This window comes from Bos mutus, chromosome 20 (genome assembly GCF_027580195.1).
Source record: "Bos mutus isolate GX-2022 chromosome 20, NWIPB_WYAK_1.1, whole genome shotgun sequence".
Taxonomy (NCBI): domain Eukaryota; kingdom Metazoa; phylum Chordata; class Mammalia; order Artiodactyla; family Bovidae; genus Bos; species Bos mutus.
In genome coordinates this window covers 58,715,134-58,740,470 of record NC_091636.1, presented here as the reverse complement: position 1 = coordinate 58,740,470, position 25,337 = coordinate 58,715,134, and the positions used below count along the sequence as shown (strand labels likewise).

General features: G+C 45.1%; 1 protein-coding gene across 5 annotated transcripts in view; it reads left to right on the top strand.

The window, feature by feature from the left end:
• Positions 1–25,337, top strand: part of TRIO (trio Rho guanine nucleotide exchange factor) — a 363,874-nt gene that overhangs the window by 123,790 nt on the left and 214,747 nt on the right. For all 5 annotated transcript variants that reach the window (XM_070357707.1, XM_070357708.1, XM_070357709.1 and 2 more), the window contains exons 2-3: positions 6,429–6,503; positions 18,589–18,703. In XM_070357707.1, coding sequence (XP_070213808.1) covers positions 6,429–6,503; positions 18,589–18,703 — 190 coding nt within the window. The remainder of the gene's footprint in view (positions 1–6,428; positions 6,504–18,588; positions 18,704–25,337) is intronic.

The following is a 25,337-nucleotide window of genomic DNA, read 5'->3' as shown; positions in this document are numbered from 1 at the left end:
GACTTTTAAAAATTTGATTCATTTTTAAAACTCATTTGATTTGCTTCATCTTAATTCTTTTTAAAACAGCTACATAAATTTTGTTGGGATGATGTGCGGCATAAAAGCTTTTTGCTCATTGTAAAAATATTTCTGTGGTGCTTGCTTTTTTAATTAAAAAAAATAACAACACGTTGTGGGGGGGGGGTGGCTCTTCCTTTTCTGTTTGTTGTTTTTAAAAATCTGATACCAAGGAAGTGACCAAGCCTGTAAGCATTCTGGACAGCAGTGACTCGCTTCAGAAGGTATTTGTTCAGAGTCACAATGCAGTACCTCCTTGTAGAGTGGAGGGGTAAAAAATAAGTTGATTCGACCAGTGGGGTATTAGATAGTTTGAGTTTCAGACCATTGGTACAACTAAAAGATTTTCCATTGTTGAATAACTTGTGGAATGTTTACTCTTAGGACCCAGAGGTTAATTTTCCTTGTTAGAAGTGTAAGTCATACTACTGGCCATCTGAACAATACTGAGCTTAATAGTTTACAAACTTGAAACAGAAAGTGCCAAGGAACACAGGGGTTCCTCTGGGGGGGTTTCAGGGGCAAGAAGCTGGAGAAGTATGTTCTGTTAGTTCGTTTGTCCGTTCATTCGTTCCTTCATTCAGCCCATGTTCATTGACCATCCTGTGCCTGCCATCTGGGAAACAGCAGGGAAAGAAACAGACGTGTCCTCTGGCTTGCAGGTGGATTTAGAGGAAGAGAGGGGAAAAGCGGTCCTCCTGATGGGTAACGTAATACGAGTCACTTTAGGGAATGTAGATAATTTGGGAATGGGGGGGATTGAAACAGATCACAAATCAACAGACTACTGAGCCAACTAGCAATCTGAAAGGTGATAGCAGAATCAATTTTGGCAAGTCACATCATGCTGAACCTGGAGGGCGGGGTTTGAGATATTTTTAAATGAAATGTTAAAATCTCCGAATATTCAAATATGATTGCTTGAGGGAAAAGGCGTTATTTGTGTTGACTGAAACCAAAGGAACGAGGAAGGAAGGTCATCAACCACTAACTGCACATTTCTGTTCACAATGATGAAATCAGATCTGTAGGCGCCCTGCCCCCCAGTAGCATTCAGGAAACATCAAGATCTAGAGTAATATGAACGCTTATCATATGAACGTTCTGGTCAAATTTCTTTCACATTTGGTTTAAGAGAGCAGTTGTTGCCTGTCTTTTAGGCCTCCCCTTTGCACCAAGAAGGAGTTGGGTGAGCTTTGGCTGACTGCATCTTCACTGTGCCCTGAAGCTAGCATTTCATTAAAACTCACATGGGCTTCTCTGTCTCAACAAAATGGACTTTAAAATTGTAACGAGTGTCCAGTCTCTCTACACACACTTCAGTATCAGTTCAGTCGCTCATTCATGTCCGACTCTTCATGACCCCATGAATCCCAGCACGCCAGGCCTCCCTGTCCATCACCAACTCTCGGAGTTTACCTAAACTCATGTGCATCGAGTTGGTGATGCCATCCAGCCATCTCATCCTCTGTCGTCCCCTTCTCCTCCTGCCCCCAATCCCTTCCAGCATCAGGGTCTTTTCCAATGAGTCAGCTCTTCGCATGAGGTGACCAAAGTATTGGAGTTTCAGCCTCAGCATCAATCCTTCCAGTGAACATCCAGGACTGGTCTCCTTTAGGATCCTGGTTGGATCTCCTTGCAGTCCAAGAGACTTGCAAGAGTCTTCTCCAGCACCGCCTGTGTAATTGGAAAAGTATGTAATTTACAAAATAGTCCAACAACTACATGTCCTCTGACTTTGGCCATTTACCTCTGTTTATTATCCCCATTCATGTTGCTTTTCTCTCTCTCTCTCTCTCTCTTTTTTTGCCCTTTCCTCAGTTTAGTCTCTCAGTCATGTCCGACTCTTTGCAACCCCATGGACTGCAGCATGCCAGTCCATCATCAACTCCCAGAGTTTATTCAAACTCATGTCCATCGAGTTGGTGATACCATCCAACCGTCTCATCCTCTGTCATCCCCTTCTCCTCCCGCCTTCAATCTTTCCCAGCATCAGGGTCTTTTCCAATGAGTCAGCTCTTCGCCTGAGGTGGCCAGAGGATTGGAGTTTCAGCTTCATTATCAGTCCTTCCAGTGCATATTCAGGACTGATGTCCTGAAATTCTCTCTGTGAAGTTTCGTGGCCCTTGGAAGTAAAGTGCTGAGTTACATGGTCTGTGGCACTGGTGTGGTCTGGGGTCTCGCAGTTGTCACTCTGAGATGGCATTCACCAGTCCTCTCCCAGAACGCTGAGAGTGTGGAAGGACAGACATGTGCTTCCAGCATGGTTGCTGGGTGTATCCTTTGTTCCACAAGTTTAAGAGCCACAGCTTGGTCCTTTTATGTATCAGGAAGTCCGGCAGTAGGAGTTATCCTATCTGTAGTGTAGTCTGGAATCACTGGAATAGCCCAGAAGCCATTTATTTGTAAGTTTTTTGTAGTCATGCGCTCCATTTTCATAAATAGCTCTTCAGGGCCTGGAACAGAATCTGCCTTTTGATCTGAGGACATTTCATGGCTGAGTTCTTCCTGCTTTTTATTGAAAGTTACATGATATATTTAATCTGGCTTTAGTGTGTGTACAGGCTGCCTCTGTCTTTTGCCTGTTTTTAAAAATGGAAACCGGGTTAAACATAATGCTTAGGTGACTACCTAATAATAGCCACAAACTCAGTGTCTTTGTGTGGTTAGTTTTATGGTTCTCTTTTTTGTTTTGTTTTTCTGTTTTAGATGTTTTCATTGTCAGTTTTTAATAACAGTAACATCTCTTCTTCTGTGGCATATTCAACAAAAATATTGCAGTGAAACTATTTAGAATTTACATTCTCTTCTATGTTGGGACATGTACATATATCATAATAAAAGTTAAACGCATTTCCACACCAGTTTAGCCATTGACTCACATGTCTTTCTTCCTCTGGAAAAATGGTGAATCTTAATCTAGGGAGGCTATTTAGGAACTGGTTGGCTAGAGTAGCTACTTTTAAGACACTGAGGATCCACGGGAGCCAGTCTGTGGCTTACAGTGGGGCATGGCAGGTGAAGGCTGTTTCATTTCCTTCACTTTTGTTTTCCCATCAGTACGATCGTCTTCCTGTGTGGCGGCCAGAACATGGCAGTTCTAACTAGCATCATTCGCGCCATCAAGGTCATTAATAAATATTGTAGCCCAGAATCGGCAGGAATTGTCAAGTATGCTGGCCTCTCCTGGGGTCCCTGCCCAGGAATTGGGACCTTCTTCTTGCTGAGGGTTGTGTGACAGGCAGTGCTTGCTGCTGTGGTGTGGAGCCCAGGACAGCCGTGTTGGTGGCATCTCCCTGAAGGCTCTGCCCTGTCCTGGCCGGGGCGCCTGCGGGCACAGACTGTTGAGGGAACGGCCGGAAGCAGCGTTTTCTTATCTGGTGATGGTGGAAGGGAATCCTCTTTTCAAATCCCTGTGGGATTGAGGATCCGCAGCCACGGCTCACTCCCTCCGAGCATCCTGCCATTTGATCTGCTCCTCCTTGCCACGTGGGTGCCACGTGTGGCTCACAGAACTTTCCATCCCGCGCCCTGCCCTCCAGGTACTTATGAGCTGGTCTCCAGGAAGGCTGCCGTGGTGCCCGATTCCTCTTTGTATTTGCCTCCCCCGCTGCCGTCCATGTTCATATCAGCTGCAACTGGGATGTCGTCAGTCTTTGTGGACACACGCAGTGAACCGCCCAATGACGGGCAATAAACTCCTGAGACGACATTGCGTCCATTCAAGGGTTTTTGAAGGAAACTTAAGGATGAAATTGCAGACCCTTGGCTCCTGTCTTGCCTTTTATAAATAGCCCCTATTTTAAAAGCTTGGTGGGTTGCCAGCGCAAGGCGAGGTATGCTGCTGCTGCTGCTAAGTCACTTCAGTCGTGTCCGACTCTGTGCGACCCCTTAGATGGCAGCCCACCAGCCCCACCCCCGTCCCTGGGATTCTCCAGGCAAGAACATTGGAGTGGGTTGCCATTTCCTTCTCCAATGCATGTAAGTGAAAAGTGAAAGTGAAGTTGCTCAGTCATGTCTGACTCTTTGCGACCCCATGGACTGCAGCCTACCAGGCTCCTCCGTCCATGGGATTTTCTAGGCAAGAGTACCAGAGTGGGGTGCCATCGCCTTCTCCAAGGCGAGGTATACTGGAAAGCAAAAGAGGCTGGCAATGTGGAGGCCTGGGTTCTGTGTCGAGCGAGCCCTTTCTCAGCCAGCTGGGTAGTGTGCTAAGCCCTTGGACATTTCAACGTCCATGATTTTCTTGTTGTTTAGTCGCTGAGTTGGGTTGGACTCTTTGCGACTAGTTGCATCCTGTTAAACTGGGTTCTTCCTACATAGGTATTCTGTGCACAGGGTTGTTACTAATCTACCCATTCTTTGCTTCTGGGAATGATAGGTTGTAGAGACTAGATCCTGTTCGAATTCTCCCAAAGGGGCTGGTGTGGTTGCTGTTTGTGCGCTTGTCTCAGCAGGCTGGACTCCGGCCTCGAGTCAGGTCCCGGTCCTTATCCTGAGCTGGGAGCCGGGCTGCAGGGAGCTTGCCCTAAACCTGCAAGCGCAGAGATTTGGGCCAACTTTGTCCACACACTTAGAGGCTCCCCTTCTGCTACTCATGGTTTCCCCTCTTGGTTGGAGCTCCCGAGGTCGCCCTGAGCTGTGTCCTGACTTGTTTCAGCAGCTCCAGGTGGCTTAGGCCGGGCCCTGCCCTCAAGTCCTTATAAAGAGACTTCCTCTATCCTGCTTTTGGTCCCTCTCCTGTCTGTGCCTTGAGACAGGCGGTTTTTACAGGTTTCAGCCCTGTGGCAGGGCTGGTCTGTAGGAACCGCTCAGGCACATGAGACATGGAAACTCTGATCACTTACCAAGAGCATTTTTTCTCGCTCCGGCTTTCAGGTGTGTGCGTTCCATTGGCTATTACCAACTCACAGTTTGGATCCTTTCCTTGTACTGTTTTGACAAAAACAGACAGGAAGATAGGGTTGGGGCAGTAGTCTTTCATTTTTTTCAAGAGATTCCTCTGCCATGAATGACAGTTACTGGGTTAAAAAAAATTTTTTTTTTAGATGTAAGTTTATTTTTAATTGGAGGATAATTGCTCCATAGTATTATGCTGGCCTCTGCTGTACGTCAACCAACATGAATCGGCCTTACGTGTACATATGTCCCCTCCCTCTTGAACCTCCCACAGTCACTGCTTTGATGAGAATGGCCAATATCTTGAACCCAGACGACCCCTGTACAGACCTCCAAGAGTAAAATCCTGAGACGTTATTACAAGTGTGAACATCCTGACCCCAAACTCCCGTGTAGGCAGCCACCCTGGCGAGTTTCGGCCGGACATGTTTGGGCTGCCAGGGTTTCCTTGGCTTAGATGGACATTGGCTTGTCCTAAACTGGGCTTCCTGGCCAGAGTATTTCCACTTGGCCTTCACTGACATTGGCGGGGGCGTGGGGGGAGCTGGTTTGATGTAAGAAGAGGGACCTGGGCCACCCTGTGAGGCAGGTGACACCAGGCCATCTTGGCACGTTCGCCAGTGACATTCCTCCAGGGGGGCATGACCCAGAAAACCTGGAAGGACAGAGCCAAGAGGGAGCGGTGGCCGGTCCCCAGCTATTTATAATCCCTGCTCTCCTCCCTGACACTTTTATTTTTAACCAGATTCGCAGATAGGATGTGGCTTTGAGCTCCCCCTAGAGGATTTAGTGTGCACGAATCGTAGTTGTTTTTTTTTTTAAACAATGTTGCTACTTTATTTGCTACTGTTTATGTTAATCATGGAATTACAACCGAAGATTTGTGAAACAATCTGGACTGCTTTCACATCTAGTCTTTTGGGGACTGATTTCTTTATTTAAGGCTGGAAATGACCAAGAGAGCCTGCTTAGTCTGGGAGCCTCTGGGTCTGCATCTGCAAGTTGTTCTTCCTCATTAAAGGAGAAGGATCAGAGACTTTCCTTCATAGAATAAAAAGTGAACTTCATGGGTGTAAAGAAACAGCTGTGTTGGCATTGAACACAGGGTGGTTCAGAAATATGAAACATGTAAAATATCATGTATGAAACGAGATGCCAGTCCAGGTTCAATGCACGATACTGGATGCTTGGGGCTGGTGCACTGGGACGACCCAGAGGGATGGTATGGGGAGGGAGGAGGGAGGAGGGTTCAGGATGGGGAGCACATATATACCTGTGATGGATTCATTTTGATATTTGGCAAAACTAATACAATTATGTAAAGTTTAAAAATAAAATAAAATTTAAAAAAATAATAATAAAAAAAAAAATTACCAATGTAAAAAATAAATAAATAAAAATAAAATTAAAAAAAAAAATAAATGACACTCAAGCAACCCAGTCATGGTATTTTCTCCTTTGTCTTTCAGGGTTTCGAAAAAACGATGAAATGAAAGCTATGGATGTTTTGCCCATTTTAAAGGAAAAAGTTGCATACCTTTCAGGTAAAGTTTAACTTTCTTATCTGCTTTATTGTTCCTTGTACCTTGATACAATGTCAGAGTCCAAAATACTAAACTATAAACTAACTCACCCATCATAACATAACAGCATTGTCATTTCAGTGGATTTTTAACTGCTTTATTCTTGTAGCGTTGGCCTAAGAATTTGTTGCCCAAAGCATTTTCTTCTAGCTGGCAGGCACATTGTTGGTCAGATAGCGTTGGTGATTACAATGTGTTCATGTCTGTTATTCAACACATTTTGACTACCTTCCCTGCCGGGGACCAGCCCCGGCTGATCCAGGGTATTCGAAGGAGAGACGGCATAGGCGAGGGTCAGGATACGATAGCTTCAATTAGATATTAATTAGAGATATAAAGAGTAATAGAATAAGGATAGCTCAGTAGGAAAATTCAGTGGAGAAAAGAGGCTGAGTAGCTTGGTTTACGCGGGGGACCAATAAAACTTCAAGACAAGAAGTTTGCACCACTTACGTAGGCCGCAGGCGTCCTTCCGTTCTCCCGAAGGAGAGGAGACACTGAGGCCTCCCCGGTCGGATCTTAGAAGCCCAGGCATAATTAGTAAGCATGGTGGGTTCCGCGCTCCAGATGGAGACTCAGCCAGAGTGAGAGAGAGAGCGACATGGGGAGACCAGTATTTCGAGAAACTGATCCCAATTCTTTATTTTCCAGAGTCTGTTTTTATACACTGAGATGTTATACAAAAGTCACGTGGGGACAGCAGTCCTGACTTTTATTAAAGTCAGGTGCTTCACACAAATGTATACAGAGGTCTTAGGGATGTTACATCATCTTCTGGCCAGGGGAGCCTGCTGACAATTTACGACCCTCTCCTTGTGACAGCGGTCAGTCAATCAGGACACTTATTTCTCCAGGGCTGATTATTCTCAAAACAGACGCCACCCAAGTAAAGTTACATTCCTACAGGGTGAGGGTGTAGTGGGTTTTAGTTAAGGAAAGAATTTACTTAGCCTAAGGTCTAGCGTGATTAATATCAAAGGTTAATACTTATTCCTTCTATATATTCATTAATGTGTGTAAGGGCAGGGGATGTGGAGACTTAGCAACAAACATTGGCTCAACAAATGAAAAACCCTTCACCAACACAATTTCTAATTAGCCCATTATACTTATACTAATAGTTTTCTAACTTTTCTAAGGAACCTGTTTTTAGAAGGTTTAAAGCATCTCGTGCCTCTCACGGTTGGGAGGCTGTGAGCAATCACATGTGGCTGGACGAGCCTGTCAGGCAGGCTAGAGAACCTTCAGAGGAGTTTGTAGGTTAAAACACTCTTATCACGCCCAGGAATTATTATTAACTGGAGCTCTAGGTTAACTCCTTCTCCGAAAGAGGTGGTGGGGGACAGCCCCCTGTAAAGTCAGAGATGTAGGTAAGAGCACAAAGTAGTAAAGTAGGCAGGCTCTGGTTATGGGGGTAGATGCTCGAGGAGTTCCAGGGGACTCCTGAGGCTCGATCCCGCCTTTGCGTATGTCGAGCCTCCTTCCTCATGACCTTTGTCACGGGCAGAGTACCTCACTCTGGCCCCCAACACTTCCCCAGTCAGTTAAGTAAAAGAACTGATTTTTCAAGGTCTATCATCTCAGCAAAGGTGGTGGGAATGTGACCAGATCTAGAGGTGTCCAGAATTCCCACCTTTCTTCCCAGTCCTGGAATTCCAGGAAAGCCCTCATGTTCCCTGCCAGAGGTCCCCCTCTGAACAGTAGACCTTGGTTTTGGGGGCTCCTGGCCCTCCTGCAGTGTGAAGACAGACTCTGGACTAGTCTCCCAGGCTCTGGGGCACTCACCTGCCCTTCCTCTGCACGTAGAGGGTCTGCTTTTGGGCCGTCTGCCCAGAGGCTTCTTCCTGCCTGAACAGAACAGTCGTTGGGTATTATACGTTTTCCTAATACTTTGGCCACCTGATGCGAAGAGCCCACTCTTTGGGAAAAGACCTTGAGGCTTGGAAAGATTGAAGGCAGGAGAAGAAGGGGACAACAGAGGATGAGATGGTTGGATGGCATTGCTGACTAAATGGACATGAGTTTGAGCAAGCTCCAGGAGGTGGTGAAGGACAGGGAAGCCTGGTGTGCTGCAGTCCGTGGGGTCACAAAGAGTTGGACACAACTGAGTGACTGAACAATGACAAGCACCAACTCACGTGTTACAAAAGAGAGGTTTGCAGGAGTTTTCTGCTGTGTTTGAGCAGGAAGTATCAAATAAATCTGTAGATTGTCACGTGCTTTTAGACAGTTTTCCTGGATGTGTTTCCCTTGATAAATTTTTATCTTTCTCAAACAGGCACACTCTACTGATCTGATGTCTCCTCTTGAACACATTTTATTTAAAGTTTGTAGCACAGCTAGCTGCTCTGATATGTTCTGTGGGTCCTTTCAGTGTGTGGGACAGATATATACTTAGGACGCAGCTTCCTGTGGTGTTTTGCTAATGTTATCTCGCTTTCTGTCTCATAGTGTTTCTTGGGCCCTGTTGAACACTGTTTGATGGTTTTGCTGAAGTAAATCTAACTCAAAGTGAGTTTGAAAAGTAAGAGGTTCATGAAAAGAAGACACTTTTTTTTTTTTTTTTTTTTAACTTTTTCGTCTTTATTTTGTATGGGGTCTAGCCGATTAACAATGCTGTGATAGTTTCAGGTGAACAGGGAAGGGACTCGGCCACACATATACACGTGTCCATCCTCCGCCAGCCCCCACGCCCCCGCTTCCAGGCTGGCACATAACCCTGAGAAGAGTTGCATGTGCTGTACAGCAGGTCCTTTTTGATTATCCATTTTAAACATAGCAGTCTGTATGTACATGACCATCCCAAACTCCCTAACTATCCCTTCCCCTGCTGCTGCTGCTAAGTCACTTCAGTCGTGTCCTACTCTGTGCGACCCCATAGACGGCAGCCCACCAGGCTCCCCCGTCCCTGGGATTCTCCAGGCAAGAACACTGGAGTGGGTTGCCATTTCCTTCTCAATGCTTGAAAGTAAGAAGGGAAAGTGAAGTCGCTCAGTCGTGTCTGACTCTTAGCAACCCCATGGACTGCAGCCCACCAGGCTCCTCCGTCCATGGGATTTTCCAGGCAAGAGTACTGGAGTGGGGTGCCATTGCCTTCTCCACCAGCTACCAAAGATTAGTTTTCTAAGTCTGTGAAGAAGATACTTTTGATTGTTGGAAAAACTTGGTTAAAAAAAAAAAAGTGAAAGGGGAAGGAAAAGCCCTTCTTGATGCATGGCAACCCACTCCAGTATTCTTGACTGGAGAATCCCATGAACAGAGGAGTCTGGCAGGCTATATGGTCCATAGGGTCCCAGAGAATCTAACACGACTGAAGTGACTTAGCACAACACACACACCACAGTTTTGCAGTATTCCTAATTTGTGACCAGAATCGGCCAGTTAAAGTATCGTGAGGTCCTTGCTGGTTGCCTTAAGCTTGCTGTTATTTTATTTAGGAAGGGAAAAGAGACTGTCATCGGCCCCCAAAGAGCCCTGTTCCCAATCCCAGGTTCCTCCACCACTCCTCTGATGTACTTTTTGCTCTGACCCCATTTTAAAAGAAATCAGGGGTATTTAATATTATGGTAACTTTGTAAAAGCTCTCCACGTGAATGACTTTTAGTAAATTAAATCAAAGTGCACTAACAGGGCTTTGAAAAAGCAGACCAAAAGATCAGAGATTTTGTGAAATACCTATGAGCTCAAGCTCTCTTAAGAAGCCAGCATGGATGCCTTGAACTTGAATATATCTGATCCTCATTCTCACTTCCAGGTACCCGGAAAAGTAGTCCTCACTGTACTTAAGTGAGATTCCACAGAACTGTTTTCCCCATTCAGAGGGGGAACTAAATGAGGTGAAGTGACGCATCTAAGGTCTGGTGAAGTCAGGAGGAGGGGCAGGAACAGAGGCGCCCTGTAGTTTAGTGTTGGATGTATGTAAGGTATATTTATAGCTTGCATATTTAGTGTATTGCATATTTTTAATGTCCTGCATGTGTGCACATTTAATGTATGTGTATATATTGGGTTGGCCAAAAAGTGTGTTAGGGTTTTTCCAGAAGCTGTGATGAAAAAACCTGACCGAACGTTTTGGCCAACCCTACATATATATATAATGTCAGCCTCTGCATGTTCCCTATGCCATTAGGGTTTGGGCCTTAAAAGACCTCACAGGCAACTTCCATTGTTTTTTATCCCTTAACTTTTTATCATGGAACATTTCAACATCCCTAAGGAGAGAGACTAGTATAATGAATTTCTGTGAATCCATGGATCACTTCAATAAACTTGTTTCATCTATGTTCCTTGAAAATCTTTTTAAAAAATCCTCAGTTTATTATTAATAGACATAGAAGGGAATAATAACTCTTTAATAATAATAGCTCTTTAAAAGCTAATCAGTATTCATGTTTCCCTGGTTGTCTCATAAATTTGTCTTTCCAGGATGTACATTGCAGTTGGTTGATGTGTTTGATGTATCTTTTTAATCTTGAGGCTCTTCCTCTCTTCTTCATTCTTTTTATCTTACTCATTTATGTTTATTTATTAAGCGAGAAAGCAGTGTTTTCCTGTAGATTTCCCTACATTTTGTTGGTTGCAGCCTTGGGTGGTCAGTTAACATGTTCCTTGCCCTTGGTTTCCTGTGAATTAAGAGCTGGATCTTGCTGCTTGATTAGACTTAACTTAGATTTTGTAGGAAATAGACAGAGCATTTTAATGGGTAGTGTTGGGTAGTTCTACTAGGAGTTTTATTGGGAGAGTCTGGTATCTCTTTTATGACGTTTAGCATTCATTGATATTTCTTGCTTAGATCTAATACTTTCTTAGGGTTGCAAAATGGTAATATTCTAGTTGGGCTTACCAGGTGACACTGGTGGTAAAGAATCTGTCTGCAGTGCGGGAGACATGGGCTCAATCCCTGAGTCAGAAGCTCCCCTGGAGAAAGAAATGGCAACCACTGCCGTATTCTTGCCTGGGAAATCCCATGGACAGGACTACAGTCCATGGGGTCGCAAAGAGTTGAATGACTAAAGTGACTTAGCACTCACACACAATATCCTAATTCTACCCTTTTTTCTTCATGTATCAACTTGGATATTCCATAAAGAGAAATGTCCCATTGTCAGCTTCGTGGTTTCCCTGAGTTCATACAGGAAAGGAAGATCCATGATTGATTCCTGACCTTTATTTCCAGGCAAATTAAAAAGAAAAAAATCATTAGTCATTTCAGACACATAAAAAAGTGCTGAGATTTTTGTCATTTTGAGCTCCTGGTTTTAAATATATCTGATGTTTCCATTGTGTGTATATATTTTCTTATGAAGTTAAATTTTTTTCATCCTTGGCTAGTGGGAGCCTCTTCAGATTGGCTCTGAAATCCAGGTACCGTGGTAATAGAGCTTGTCTCTCTGCTGATGTGACAGGATGTTTCAGGCCCCACCGAATCTGTTTCCTGCTCCGTGTCTGCAATCAGCCATTTCTCTAAAATGCCCTGGCTCTTTCGCGTGGGGCGTAGTGCAAGGTGCTGAGGAAGCTGCTCTTCTGGCGGGGCACATTTCTGAGTCAGATATCATATATGTGTTTATATATATATGTTTTCTAAATGAGAAATGATGTCAGGGCTTTGTACTAACATTTCCAGGTCAAATATAGAATTACAGGTATTTTATTTTTCTTTGATTTTATATTTCTATCTCCTTGTCTTTTCCTTATGCTAAGCATGTTAGTTCCTACCCTCATAACTTAATTACCTATCTACATTGTAGTACTGATGGTGTCACCATAGTATGAAGACCAGATGCAGTTCAGCAGTTGTTTTATTTTTGCCATCCTAAGGATATGTGCTGCTAGTATGCAGCAGCCCTCCTGTGTTTTAAAGTCACACAAAATAGTTCCTCTACACGTGGGTCGTGTTCCTCCCAACCTGAAACTTAGGATCATTTATCTTATTTTACTTTACATTTTTAAGGCTTAAAAAACAACCACCAAATCTTGCTTCAGTATTAAGTAAAGTGTATATACATCATTTGAGGGTTAAAAACTAAAAAAAAAAAAAAAGTTAAAAAATGAGGTGTGTTCAAATCTAGTTTCTCTCCCTGCCTTCTCTGCCTTGGGCCTTTCCTCTTCGATAGATAACCTTCTTTTGCTTTGGTTTTCTTTAGTTTTTAGTTTATTTCTTATTCTTTTAAATGTGTCCTTCTATCCATCCATCTATTCTTATCTCCTCCCCCGACCCTGCCTCCTCCACCCCGTCCTTCTGCACCATTTTCTCTGCTTTGCTTCTTTCTTTTTAAAACAGCAATCTAGAGAGCAGTGTGCAGCGGAACAAACAGAGATTCCTCATTCCTTTCACAGTTGTACATAGGCTGCTGTGTACAGAAGTGAGTTGCTTAGTCTTGTCTGACTCTTTGCGACCCCATGGGCTATACAGTTCATGGAATTCTCTAGGCCAGAATACTGGAGTGGGTATCCTTTCCCTTCTCCAGGGGATCTTCCCAACCCAGGGATCGAAGCCAGGTCTCCCACATGTGGGCAGATTCTTTACCAGCTGAGCCACAGGGAAGCCCTGTGTGCAGAGACTGTAGTTTATCCCGTCAGTTGTCTGTTGATGAGTTACTCTCTCAGTGTAGCGTTTCCAGGGCAGAGTGAACATTGACCTTTGGACCTGGGGGATTGACAGGAATATAGGGTTTGATTGCCTAGAGTTTTGTTGTTAGTGTGGTGACCACTGACCTTAGTTCTGGTCTCAGTTTTGCAGAAAATTCTGCATTTCTTGGAAAGGTAAAGAGGACCTCCCATCAGTTGTATGTATTTTTGCTAGTTTCTAGCACCATCTGAGGCCATAGTGACCCAACTGGAAGGTCGGGCACCTCTGGAGGCCTTCCATACACTGTGCGTGCATGCTCTGTGCATGGGTGTTCAGTTGTGTCAGACTCAGGGAGTCGTGTCGGACACTGACTCCCTGGACTGTAGTCCACCAGGCTTCTCTGCATGGAATTTTCCAGGCAAGGATACTGGAGTGGATGGCCATTTCCTTTTCCAGGGGATCTTCCTGACTCAGGGATCGAACCCCGCGTCTCTTGCTTTTTCTGCATTGGCAGATGGATTCTTTACCACTAGCGCCACCTGGGAAGCCCCCATACACTGTACAGAGTCTTAAGGTTGTCCTAAGGTTGTCTTAGGCAAGTTTCTGATTCCCAGGACTCAGCAGGAATGAGGTAGGAGCAGTGAGCCTGTGAAGGTCAGGGCTGGCCCCATGATGGCCTTGAGCAGGGGCCCGGTGGACACCCTTCCAATAGCTTTGATAGCAGACTTAATAGTAGCCATAATTTCTCTTTCACGAACCACACTTTCTCAGAGCTTTGCTTTGGAAAAGTTTGCTTTTCATGGTTAGTGAGTTATTATTCCTTAGAGGGGAGTAAAGAACCATTTTCAGTGGTATTGGAAACCAGAAATTCAGATGAGGGCCATGCAGAGAAAAATATAGTCCGTTCATTGAGATTTACATTATACTTCTCAAAGTAAGAAACTTTTCTTAAAAAAGTTTGTTCTCAGTATTATGAGTTTCAATTAATACTTTGATTAACAAAAAAGACAGAAAAAAATTTATTCTGCTTGGGTAAAAGGTGACTTTTTATTTATTCATTAAAAAAAAAAAGGGTGACTCTGAATCTGACTCCTTCTGTGGTCACAAGTTCCCTGAAGTTACCTTTTATTAGAGGAAAATGAGTGTCACCGGGTTGAGGAGAGGAGGTGTCACACAGATGTTTATAGCTATTATTACGTAGGACCTTTCCTGCCTTCTTTTTAATATTAAAATAAACCTCAGCTCATTTAGCCTTTGTGTTTCTATAGGAGTGTTCATCAGGCATTTCCTTTTTTAACTTGCCAGTACCTGATAGTAGGCACTGTTAATTAAGTTTGTTTGGAATATAAAAAAGAGTTTGTTCCTCCACTGAATGTTTATTGAGTACCTCCTATGTGCCAGTCTGTTACCAGGAATTGAGAGGATATAAGATGTCAGTGATTGAACACAGGGGCTTCTGATCTAGTGGGGGGTGTACACAGGGAATATGTAAAGTGCATCATTTAGTGGAAGGTAATGGGGGGTTACAGAAATAAAATGTAGCAGTGAGGAAGGAATGGCAAAGCGAATGCAGTTTTTATAAGAAATGAAAGTAATTCAGTGTCATTATGAACATAAACTTCACTTTTTTTTTTTCTTTCTTTCTTTTTTTTTTTTTACTAACTGAGCATTTGGATAGACAGATAATCCTTAACAAGCTGTTGGTTTTTGGTTCTGCACAGAGGTGCAGAGACTGTGAAACTCTCCTAGACAGCTTAGTAGACAGACGTTGGTAGGTGCAGGAAATGGGTTTCCCACCCTTTTCTTATCACTGAGTTTCCTATCTGTGAAGTGGGACTTGGGCTTCCCTGGTGGCTCAGCAGTAAAGAATCTGCCTGCAATATAGGGGGTTTGGGTTCGATCCCTGGGTCAGGAAGATCCCCTGGAGAAGGGAATGGCAACCTCCTCCAGTACTCTTGCCTGGAGAATCCCCTGGATACAGGAGTCTGGTGGGCTACAGTCCCTGGGGTCGCACAGAGTCAGATACAACTGAGGGACTAAACCACATCACCACCACCAAAGTGGGACTCTGTCCATCCCACCTCACCATGAGACTGGGAGTTGACATCAGACACATAGAGTATGTCTAGTAGATGGAGCTTTTATGAGCTATAATGTCATTATTTTTATAAGTTCAGAAGCAAGAACTGTGAGCTTGTGGCTTTTCTGCTCCTAACCCAGTCAGTATTTTCATTTGTGTATCTTCTGTGACATTGGCAACCAAGCTAAATCTTGGGAAATATAATATAAACAGACATCTGTGGAGCTGATTTTTAAGCTCTCTGAGGTTTAGAGACCACGTTCTTCTGAAGTGATACTAGTATATTTCATTGGTTCTAAGATTTTTAAGTTTTAACCCCATTGGGAGGGGTCCCTGGATGATTGGCACCTGCCTGTCACTGACGGACACACCACGGATCAGAAGATGCACCCCATACAGGGAGGTTTGAAAGTGAAAGCAGATAATCAAATTCGTCAGTGGTGAATATACCATTTTTCCAGGTGGTGCAATGGTATAGAATCCACGTGCCAGTGCAGGAGACACGGGTTCAATCCCTGGGTCAGGAAGATCCCCTGGAGAAGGAAATGGAAACCCACTGCAGTATTCTTGCCTGGAGAATCCCATGGACAGAGGAGCCTGATGGGCTACAGTCCATGAGGTCGCAAAGAGCAGGACTCAACGAAGTACACATATGCCATTTTTTACTTCATAAGGGATTTTTGATGAAGTTTTAAAATAATCGGGAATGGAGAAGGCAATGGCACCCCACTCCAGTACTCTTGCCTGGAAAATCCCATGGATGGAGGAGCCTGGTAGGCTGCAGTCCATGGGGCTGCTAGGAGTCGGACACGACTGAGCAACTTCACTTTCACTTTAAAATAATCATGGTGAGTTTACTGAAACTCTAATGCGAAAGGGAAAAAAGACAAACTGATTTTTTCCCTCTCTATCTTAAAATTCAAGTTCAGGTTTAGGTAAGCTCTTTTTACGGCACGAATGAGGGCCCATTCATGAGCTTGCCGGCTGCTCTCCGGGTCCTCCTCAGCACCAGCAGCCCGGGAACGCCTCTTGTTGGCAGTGGAGCAGTCGCAGGGGCGGCCAGCACTCCGCACACACCTGCGTCCTCAGCCCTGGAGTGAACAGCACAGCTGTGTGCAGTGTGCACACACAGGCCGACTCCCCCATGACCGTCTCTGATGGGCGGATTCTGGATTCTACTTGTCTTCATAGCCATGCTGGAGCCCACCTTGCTTACATTGAGAGATATGAAGACTCCCCGAGGGGGGCCATTCGAGCAGGGGTCATGGGCATTCAGTCTCCCTGATGAACCACACATTATGTTGCATTTAAAAGCAGTTCAGAGTGGTGTTGACCAATGTACGATGCTGTTCTGATTACCAAACGTGGGGTGAATGTGTTAATACAAATAGATATTTTTTAAAACTCAAGTTTCTGTAGTATATGTTGATGTAGAATATTTTTGATCAAAGAGATTGATTCGTTTTTGAAAAGAATGAAAGATATTGGGAAACAAATACTGCAGTTGTTACCTGTCTTATCTTGGAGACATGAGGTATTCCAAAAAAAACTCCAGCCAGTGATGTTCCCCTCAGAATACTATCTGGTATTTTGGAAGATAACTTCCTAATGATACTCTGTCATTTACAGCAGTACCACTGTCCCCTCCTAAGAGCACCTTTCATTCATATAAAAGGCCCAGGGGCCCTTCATTTAGTTTTCCTTCTGATATTTTTATTACTTATGAAGAACTAAAGCCACCAGTTTGAAAATTATACAAGTTCTCGTCAGGGCGAAGAGCCCAGCTGTGACATGCTGGCACAGTCCCTTGGACTTCAAGCTCTTTGAGCCTCAGTGTCTTTCCTGATCAAGCTGACAGGAGGAAACAAACAGGATCTTGTGACTATCAGATCAGAGCTCTCGATGCCATACCTAGCACGTGTCAGCTGTGGTTTAGTTGTTGACCACATTTAATACCTGAGTTACTGATTTTATAAGTACTTTAACACTCTTCTGGACTGCACGACTTAACAGTACACGTGGGTCAGTTTAAGCGTTCAGGATCAGCATTAAGTGTCAGTACTGTTAGCAGGAGCTCGTGTCCAACTCTGCGACCCCATGGACTGTAGCCTGCCAGGTTCCCCTGTGCGTGGAATTCTCCAGGCAAGAATACTGGAGCGGGTTGCCATTCCCTTCTCCAGGGGATCTTTCTGATCCAGGGATTGATCCTGTGTCTCCTGCATTGCAGGCAGATTTTTTTTTTTTTGTTCCACTGAGCCACCAGGGAAGCCTGTCAGTCATCCTAGGACATTGTAAAGACCCATGTTGGTAAAATGTGTTTTAAAATACCAACATCTTGTGCTGAATAAGTTTTCAGCATCCGTAAAGTGAAGAATCTGGTCTCCTGTTTGTTTTGTTTGCATTTTCATTTACCTTTGCTGATAGGTAAACGATTAAGATGAGAAAATAATGAAAAGTTTCATATTGTGGCTTGGATTTTGCGATGTCAGTACCATACTTCTGAAACGACATGACCGAGCTATAAAATTAAATGAAGTATACACTTGGGAAAACAACAGTTTTCTTTCTCTGTGTTTCTTTCTGAGACCCTTGATAGAAATAATAAAATAAATGTGGCAGTTCCATCAAAAATATTCAGATATACTCATAGACTTCCTTAGGTTGTATATATGTTAATGAGAAATATTTCTACTTTTCTGTCAAAGGCCTGTCATGTGAGAGTTGTACTTAATATGTAATGAAATCTTTATAAAGTTCTTAAGCTAATTTCATTCTGCTTTAAAATTCTTTGTGCCAATGTCTCCCTCTCGCTTTTGTTTTTCGTGTGGCTTTTTGGAGAGCGTGGGGCAGCTTGACCACAGGGGTCAGCTACTGCCCTTGAGAGGGGAGGGCACCCGGGATCCCAGCTTCTCTGAAGTCGTCATCCACAGAGTTTGGTGAACAATCCTGTCTTTTTCCTGTTGAGATTCAAAGCCGTTTGGTTGGTAGTAAAGAGAACGCTTAGAATGTCTGGGAGAGAGTACTCAAAGTGCTGGAGAAGAGAGAGACAGAGAAAGAGAGACAGAGAGACAAAGAGATGCAGAGAGACTGAGGGGAGGAGACACAGAGGGGTGTGAGGAGGTGAAGTTTAAGGCAAAGGAAGCACGTGAACGTGACCCTTTTTCTCTCCAACCATAGAACTGAAGAAGGGAGGAAACAGACCCCCTGTAGGAAGGAGACAGGGTTCTGGGACACCCTCCCTGTGCGGGTGGCCCTGCCGCTGGTCCCAGTGGAGCGGGGGCACTGGCCTCTCGAAGGTCTTTTGGGCTGGGCGGGCGGTGGTGATGCTGGGCGCCTGCGGGCCTCAGGAGCCGCGTCCTCCCCTTGGTGTCTGATCGTGCGCATGTGTTTGTTTGCAGGTGGCAGAGACAAGCGCGGGGGTCCCATCCTCACCTTCCCGGCCCGCAGCAACCATGACAGAATACGGCAGGAGGACCTCCGGAGGCTCATCTCCTACCTGGCCTGTATCCCCAGGTGAGTGCGGGGGGCCTGGCCGCTCGCCATCCATCTGGCCCCTCCCGGGAAAACAGGCCCCTGTAACACGGGTCCCAGCAAGGCGCTGCCACGATGGAATCACATTCTTGCTCCCTGTTTCCCTCCTGTGACACTTTCCCTCCTGGGTGCTGGGCGGGAAGGGCTGAGTTCCTCGGGAGGTGGGGTGGGGTGGGGTGCCCCCCCGGGCTGGGACGTGAGGGTGTGGTGCCCGAGGCAGCAGTGGCACAGAGGCGGTGGGGGCCCTGATCCGAGACTGCTTCGTGGATCCTCGGGGTGCAGGCAGATGTTAACAGATGCCCACCGCAGGGGGCTGGTGACCGCCCCCAACCCCTTTAGGGTGACACCAGCCTGGGAGACAGCCCTGTCCTCTGCTGACCCCCTCCTCAGCATGGCTGTGGCAAGTCAGCTTTGGTCTGGACGGGCTGACCTCCGGAGGGAGTTCCTGGGTTTTTCTTCGCATTCTTGGGTGTCCTTTGTGGGAAAGCTATCACACGTCATGGATGACACATGAATGGGCCCCTTAATGGGGTTAAAAATGTGGGAAAAGTTTCCCCCTTTGTCTTACTCTGGTGTTTCCTTGAACTGTTGAAATCATAGAATTGGAAAGAGTCTTAGAAGTTATTTACTGCTCTGTCACTTATAAATACGGCATAGTTCATGGCCACCTCTTACTGAGCTCTCACTGTGTGCCATGTGCTGTGCTAATGGTGACAAAGAGCGCGGTACAGAGGGCAGTGCAGAAGAAGAAAGGAATCCCTGACCCCCTAAATGACGCTTGTGGTGGAGTTTAAGTGAACAAGGTGAATTCCATCCATGTGATCCTTTAAAAGCAGTTACGTTGTTGGAATTCTGGATATAACTTTGGCAACTTGCTGTTTGGTCTTGAAATCTGTGTTGACTGTAAATATTAAAAAATTGCCTTTTCTTTCATTGATGCCATAGAAAAATTGATACACATATGTTGTCGATCGTCTGATGACCCACTTTAAACAGAGACACAAAACTTTGTCCTGAGAATTGCGTAAACAGCACTGGAGAGAAGCAGGTGCCCCCGTGCCTGTCCTCGGGCTCCAACAATGATCACTTTCTGCCCATCTTGTCTGCTTTCCCCACAAAATATAGTACATCTCCAGCATCTTCTTGTTTCTCTCTGATGTGACCCTAGAACCACTGAACACAGTTCACTTCATTTCCTGGATTTGCCTTTGTATTTACAATTCTGGACGATAGGAAATGCCATTTTCTTGTTCTTGGTTCATTTAATGAGCAGGTAAGAGAGATGATGCATTTATCAAGTGATAACGGAGGAAGATTTCATAGTGGTCCAAATGGCAGTGGCAACAAAGAGATTCCTCTCCAGGCCCACTCCGGTCCTCCAGTGACTGGAAAAGAGCCACGCTGCCCCCAGGGGGCCTGCAGAGGTGGGAGCACTCCGGCTTAAGCCAAACGAAGGGATCAGCGATCATCATCAGAAGGTTCAGGGTGTGAGAATTTGGTGGGACCTACCTACAGGCTCACTTATTCTTAATTTCTGAGTCTGATAATTTGTTGTTAGTTTCAGGGTGATATAAACAGTCCTGGACAGTGGAGGGGATGGTCCCTGTGGGACTCCTATCTCAGTCCACCACCATCCCACATTTTCTGCAATATGAAGGAGCCTCTGGCTACACCTTGGCCACACAGTCACAGGACCACGCATTCCCAGGCGTGGAGAGAGTGCTATCCAGGAAAGCGTGTGGGCAGGGTCAGACGGCTGGCCTGGTTACTTATATTTATGAATTTTCTGATCTTTGTGATAGTAATCTGTGCTTGTTAGATCATCGTATTGAGTAGGATTATTTACACGCGGGCCCAGCATGGTGTCTGCCCATGGTTGCTGCCTCAGCTGTAGTACGGTAATGTCTGTTTTTCATATTCGCCTTTCAGCTTTCCTTCAGTAGTTTTCCCTTTTTTTTTTTTTTTTAATTGGAGGCTAATTACTTTACATTATTGTAGTGGTTTTTGCCATACATTGACATGAATCCTCCATGGGTGTACATGTGTCCCCATCCTGAACCCCCCTCCCACCTCCCTCCCCATCCCATCCCTCTGGGTCACCCCAGTGCACCAGCCCGGAGCACCCTGTCTCATGCATCAAACCTGGACTGGCGATCTATTTCACGTATGATAATATACATGTTTCAATGCTATTCTCTCAAATCATTTCCTTCTTGCCACGTGTCCTAGAGCCAGATCTTCTTGTCTCTTTTTTTTCTGCGTGGCTTCCTGATTGTCTTTCCACTAGAACGGCCTTGAAGTTAAACATCAGTGTGATCTGAGCAGTGGTGCCTGGTTTTGAGTATTGTTATTTGGGACACCTGCCTTTCCCCTCTCCCTTTCTAAAGAAACAAAACAATTAGAGTAATAGACTGACTTTCATATGATTAATTTGCAAGGACACTTTTCCTTGAAATGAGTAGGAGAGAAGTCAGAGTGGAATTTCTTGCTGGTGTACCTGGGACTCCTGCACAGAGATGAAGTCACATTAATCTTGGTATATGTCTAAGTTGTTTATTGCTCTTAACACATGAATTATACTAACTAGAATGTTTTGTCTTCTCTAGAATGATTTATAGTAGCTAAGGTTTCCCAAGTGGCTCAGTGGTAAAGAGTCCACTTACCAAATGCAGGAGATGCAGGAGACATGGGTTCAATCCCTGGGTCGGGAAGATCCCCTGGAGGAGGAAATGGCACCCTGCTCCAATATTCTTGCCTGGGAAATTCCACGGGCAGAGGAGCCTGGTGGACTACAGTCCATGGGCTCACCAAGAGTGGAACACAACTGAGTATACATGCATGCAAGCACACATATACATAGCAGCTGAATGGATAAATTGCTCTTTGGTCATCAATGAAGTCATGTGAAACTCTGAGTTGATTCATTCATGAACATTTGTATAAGATACCTTCTTCATCTAGGAAATGAAAAAAGAAGACTTTCTCTTTTCTAGAGACCTGCATTGAAAAAGGACTTAAGTTTTATCTACATTTTTTTTAATCTCACAGCTAAAATGAAGCTTTTAGGTAAAACTGCTATAAAATACCTGGTTAATAAGTCTCAATTTCGAATGAGCAGTGTTTTGGAGGTAGAGGCATGGCCCAGAGCCCTTGTGTAGCAGCCGTAGTTGTTCACTGGATGCTCAGAAGTTAGAACGGGCTTTGGGGGTGTTTGCAGGTCACTGCTTTCTTCACAATGTCTCACTTTCAACTTGTAAAGACGGACGGGTGGGGAGCTTGGGCACTCCCAGCCTGGCTGGTCTGCTGCTCGCGTTCCTTGGAAGTCCCCGGTGGGAACTTGTGAGTTGGATCGCAGAGGCAGGTGACTAGTTAAGCCTTCCGTAAACTGTACAAGCTCAGGACATCTTTCGCTTGTGTCTGTCTCCAGCTCATTCCTTTTGTTAAGCCTGGAGTTACTCAGGATTCCTTCTAAGCCCCTGTCAAGTGGAGTGGCTTTGTAGTTTTATGTACACACGGCATAGTGCTCTGTGAACAGAAAGACAGGCTGCCAGAGAATTGACCTCAATGAGGGGAAGACCTATGAAGCCCAGGCCCTAAACAGCACCTGATAACAACTATCGAACCCAGTGCTGTGGTTTGACCGTTTCTGGGGCGCATCTCTGGGATGCAGCAGCAGGACCTGAGGGTCTGGAGCCTCGGTCCCCGCTGGACAGCAGATGTGGACATCCTCCCGCTCAGGCTGGTCTAGCCCCGAGGACCTCTGGAGCCCAGAAGCTCCTACTGAATGGACTCCTGCAGGGTAGCAGACCCCATTAGTGCCCGAGGGAGGCCAGGCCGCTTCATTTCAGTGACTTGGGAGATTTCGGGAGACATTTCTGGGAGTGCCAGCTGCCTCTAAGGATTTATGAAGGAGGCTGAGACACTCCCCGGATCCTGGCCTGGGATCTGCTTGAGACAGGAAAAGCGATTGCCTGAGGAGTCAAGGGTGACCTCTCTTTAAGTTCACAGTCATACAGAAGCGAATCAGATCACTCCTCACTGCGTCCCACGCTGGAGTGATAAGCCGGGGGCCGCCGGATAAGTCTGTGTTCCTAGGACTGTGAGCTATCACGTGTCCAGGTTCTATCTCCTCAGACTTTCTGGGAATGTTTTGGTGATGGGCCCCTTGCACTGCTGTGATTGTCGCAGGAACCTGGAGTGTGAGTTATTCTAACAGTGAGAGTCCAATGAGGAAAAGAATGGTGTGTGTGGGAGTGGGGAGGGCAAGAAGGCGGAAAAGCTCATGCAAGGGAGCGTGAGATTGACTTAAATTTAGTTGAGATCGTGCTTCTTTTTTTTTCGGTTGTCTACAGTGGGCTCACTTTATTTAAAAAAGTGTTTAATTAAAATTTTTCAGTAGAGTTGACTTAGGATATTTGTGTTAGTTTCAGTTGTACAGCAGGATTGTTCAGCCATACATACATTTGTTTTTCAGGTTGTTTCTATCGTGGGTTATCACAAGACACCGAGTGTAGTCCCCTGTGCTGTGCAGTAAACCTGTGTAGCTCGTCTGTTTTATGTACGGCAGTTTGTATCTGTTAGTCCCTGTCTCCTGATTGATCCCTCCCCGTCTCCCTTTTTCCTTCGGTGACCGTGAGTTTGTTTTCTATGTCTTTGATTCTGTTTCTGTTTTGTATAGAGATTCATTTGTATGATTTTTTAGATTCCACATGTAATTGGCACCGTATGAAGTTGTCTTTATCTGGCTTACTTCACTTACTGACTGACTTCACTTCACTTTTAGGTTCATCAGTGTCGTTGCAAATGGCAATATTTCTTTGTTTTTTATGGTCGAGTAATATTCCGTTGTGTGTATAAATATGTATATCACACCTTTAGAAGCCAGTTCTCCGTTGACTGTCACCTGGTTGTCCCCATGTCTTGGCTCTTGTTCATTGTGCTATTACGAACATTGGGGTGCACCCCTAATTTTTGAATTAGAGTTTTCCTTTTTCTCTGTATGTTTGTCCTGGAGTGGGATTGCCGGATCATATGGTAACTGTCTTTTTAGTTTTTGAGGTACCTCTGTACTCTTTTCCACAGTGGCTGCACCAGCATTCCCATCAGCAGTGTGGGAGGGCTCCCTTTGCTCCACAGCCTCTCCAGCATTTGTTGGTAGACTTTCTGATGACAGCTGTGCTGACTGGTATGAGGTGCTGCTGCCTCATTGTAGCTTTGATTGCGTTTCTCCAATAGTGAGCAGCGTTGAGCATTTTTTCATCTGCCTGTTGGCCGCCGTCTGTATGTCATCTTTGGAGAGATGTCTGTCTAGGTCTTCTGCCCTTTTTTATTAGCTTGTTTGTTTTTTTGACACTGAGTTATATGAGCTGTTTGTATATTTTAGATATGAACCTCTGTCAGTCACATCATTTGTAAATATTGTCTCCCATTCTGTAGGTTGTCTTTTTGGTTTGTTGATGGTTTTCTTTGCTGTGCAAAAGCTTTTAGGTTGGTTTAGGTCTCATTTGTTTAGTTTTGCTTTTGTTTCTTTTTCCTTGGGAGATCGATCTAAGAAAATACTGCTGCAGTTTATGTCAGAGAATGTTTTGCCTGTTTTCTCTTTCAGGAGTTTTATGATGTCATGTCTTAAAATTCTTTAAACTATTTTGAGTTTATTTTTGTATATGGTGTGAGGGGGAGACTATGGAGTTTTAACCCATGTATATGGACACTTTGAGTTTTGTTTTTTCTTTTTTTTTTTTTAACTTATAATTTTATTTATTTATTTATGGCTGTGCTGGGTCTTCATTGTTTTGAGGCCTTTTCTCTAGTTGTGGCAAGCCGGGGCTACTCTCTGATTTTGGTGCTCGGGCTTCTCATCTCAGTGGTGTCTCTTATTGTGCAGCATGGGCTCTAGAACGCAGGCTCGACAGGCTCAGTAGTTGTGGCGCATGGGTTGGTTGCTCTGCGGCATGTGGGATCTTCCCCGACCAGGAATTGAACCTGTGTCTCCTGCATTGGCAGACGGATTCTTAACCATTGAGCCACCAGGGAAGCCCTTGTTTTTTCGTTTATTGCAGATATGCTTTATATGCATTTCTTGTGTCCTCGGGTTGAGATTTAATAGGGTTCATAATTTTTATGTCTTCATCAAGGACATTCTTAAGAGAAACCAGCTCTTTTGTTTAACAGCTTGAACTTGGAGAGAAGAATACAGTGACTCCTAGCACTGCCTTGACTTGTTGCTAAGAGGCAACCGTGTTTTCTGTGGCCTGTGCACTCTCAGTGCAACCGGCTGACAAGGACAAATAAGACACAGTAATCCCATGAAAATAAGTGTACCCCAGACCCTGCCAGATGGGGGGGTCCCCCGGGGCTGGTGACCCACACCTGAGAAGCTGCGAGGGAACTCAGGGTCCCAGGCAGGTTAAAGGGAATAAACTGGGACATTCAAAAGCTCGCACACGCTGATGTGAGTGGTCCCAGCTCCTCGCAGTCCTGGAGCCCAGGTGACTGCTGCGCCTGGCTCTGCGTGTGCTGTCAGGGTTCCCTCCCTGTTTAGCTCTGTCCTTGTTTAGTGGCCCTTCACCCTTACTCGGCAGCGTGTGTGAACAGTTAACGCACACAAGGCCAGAGA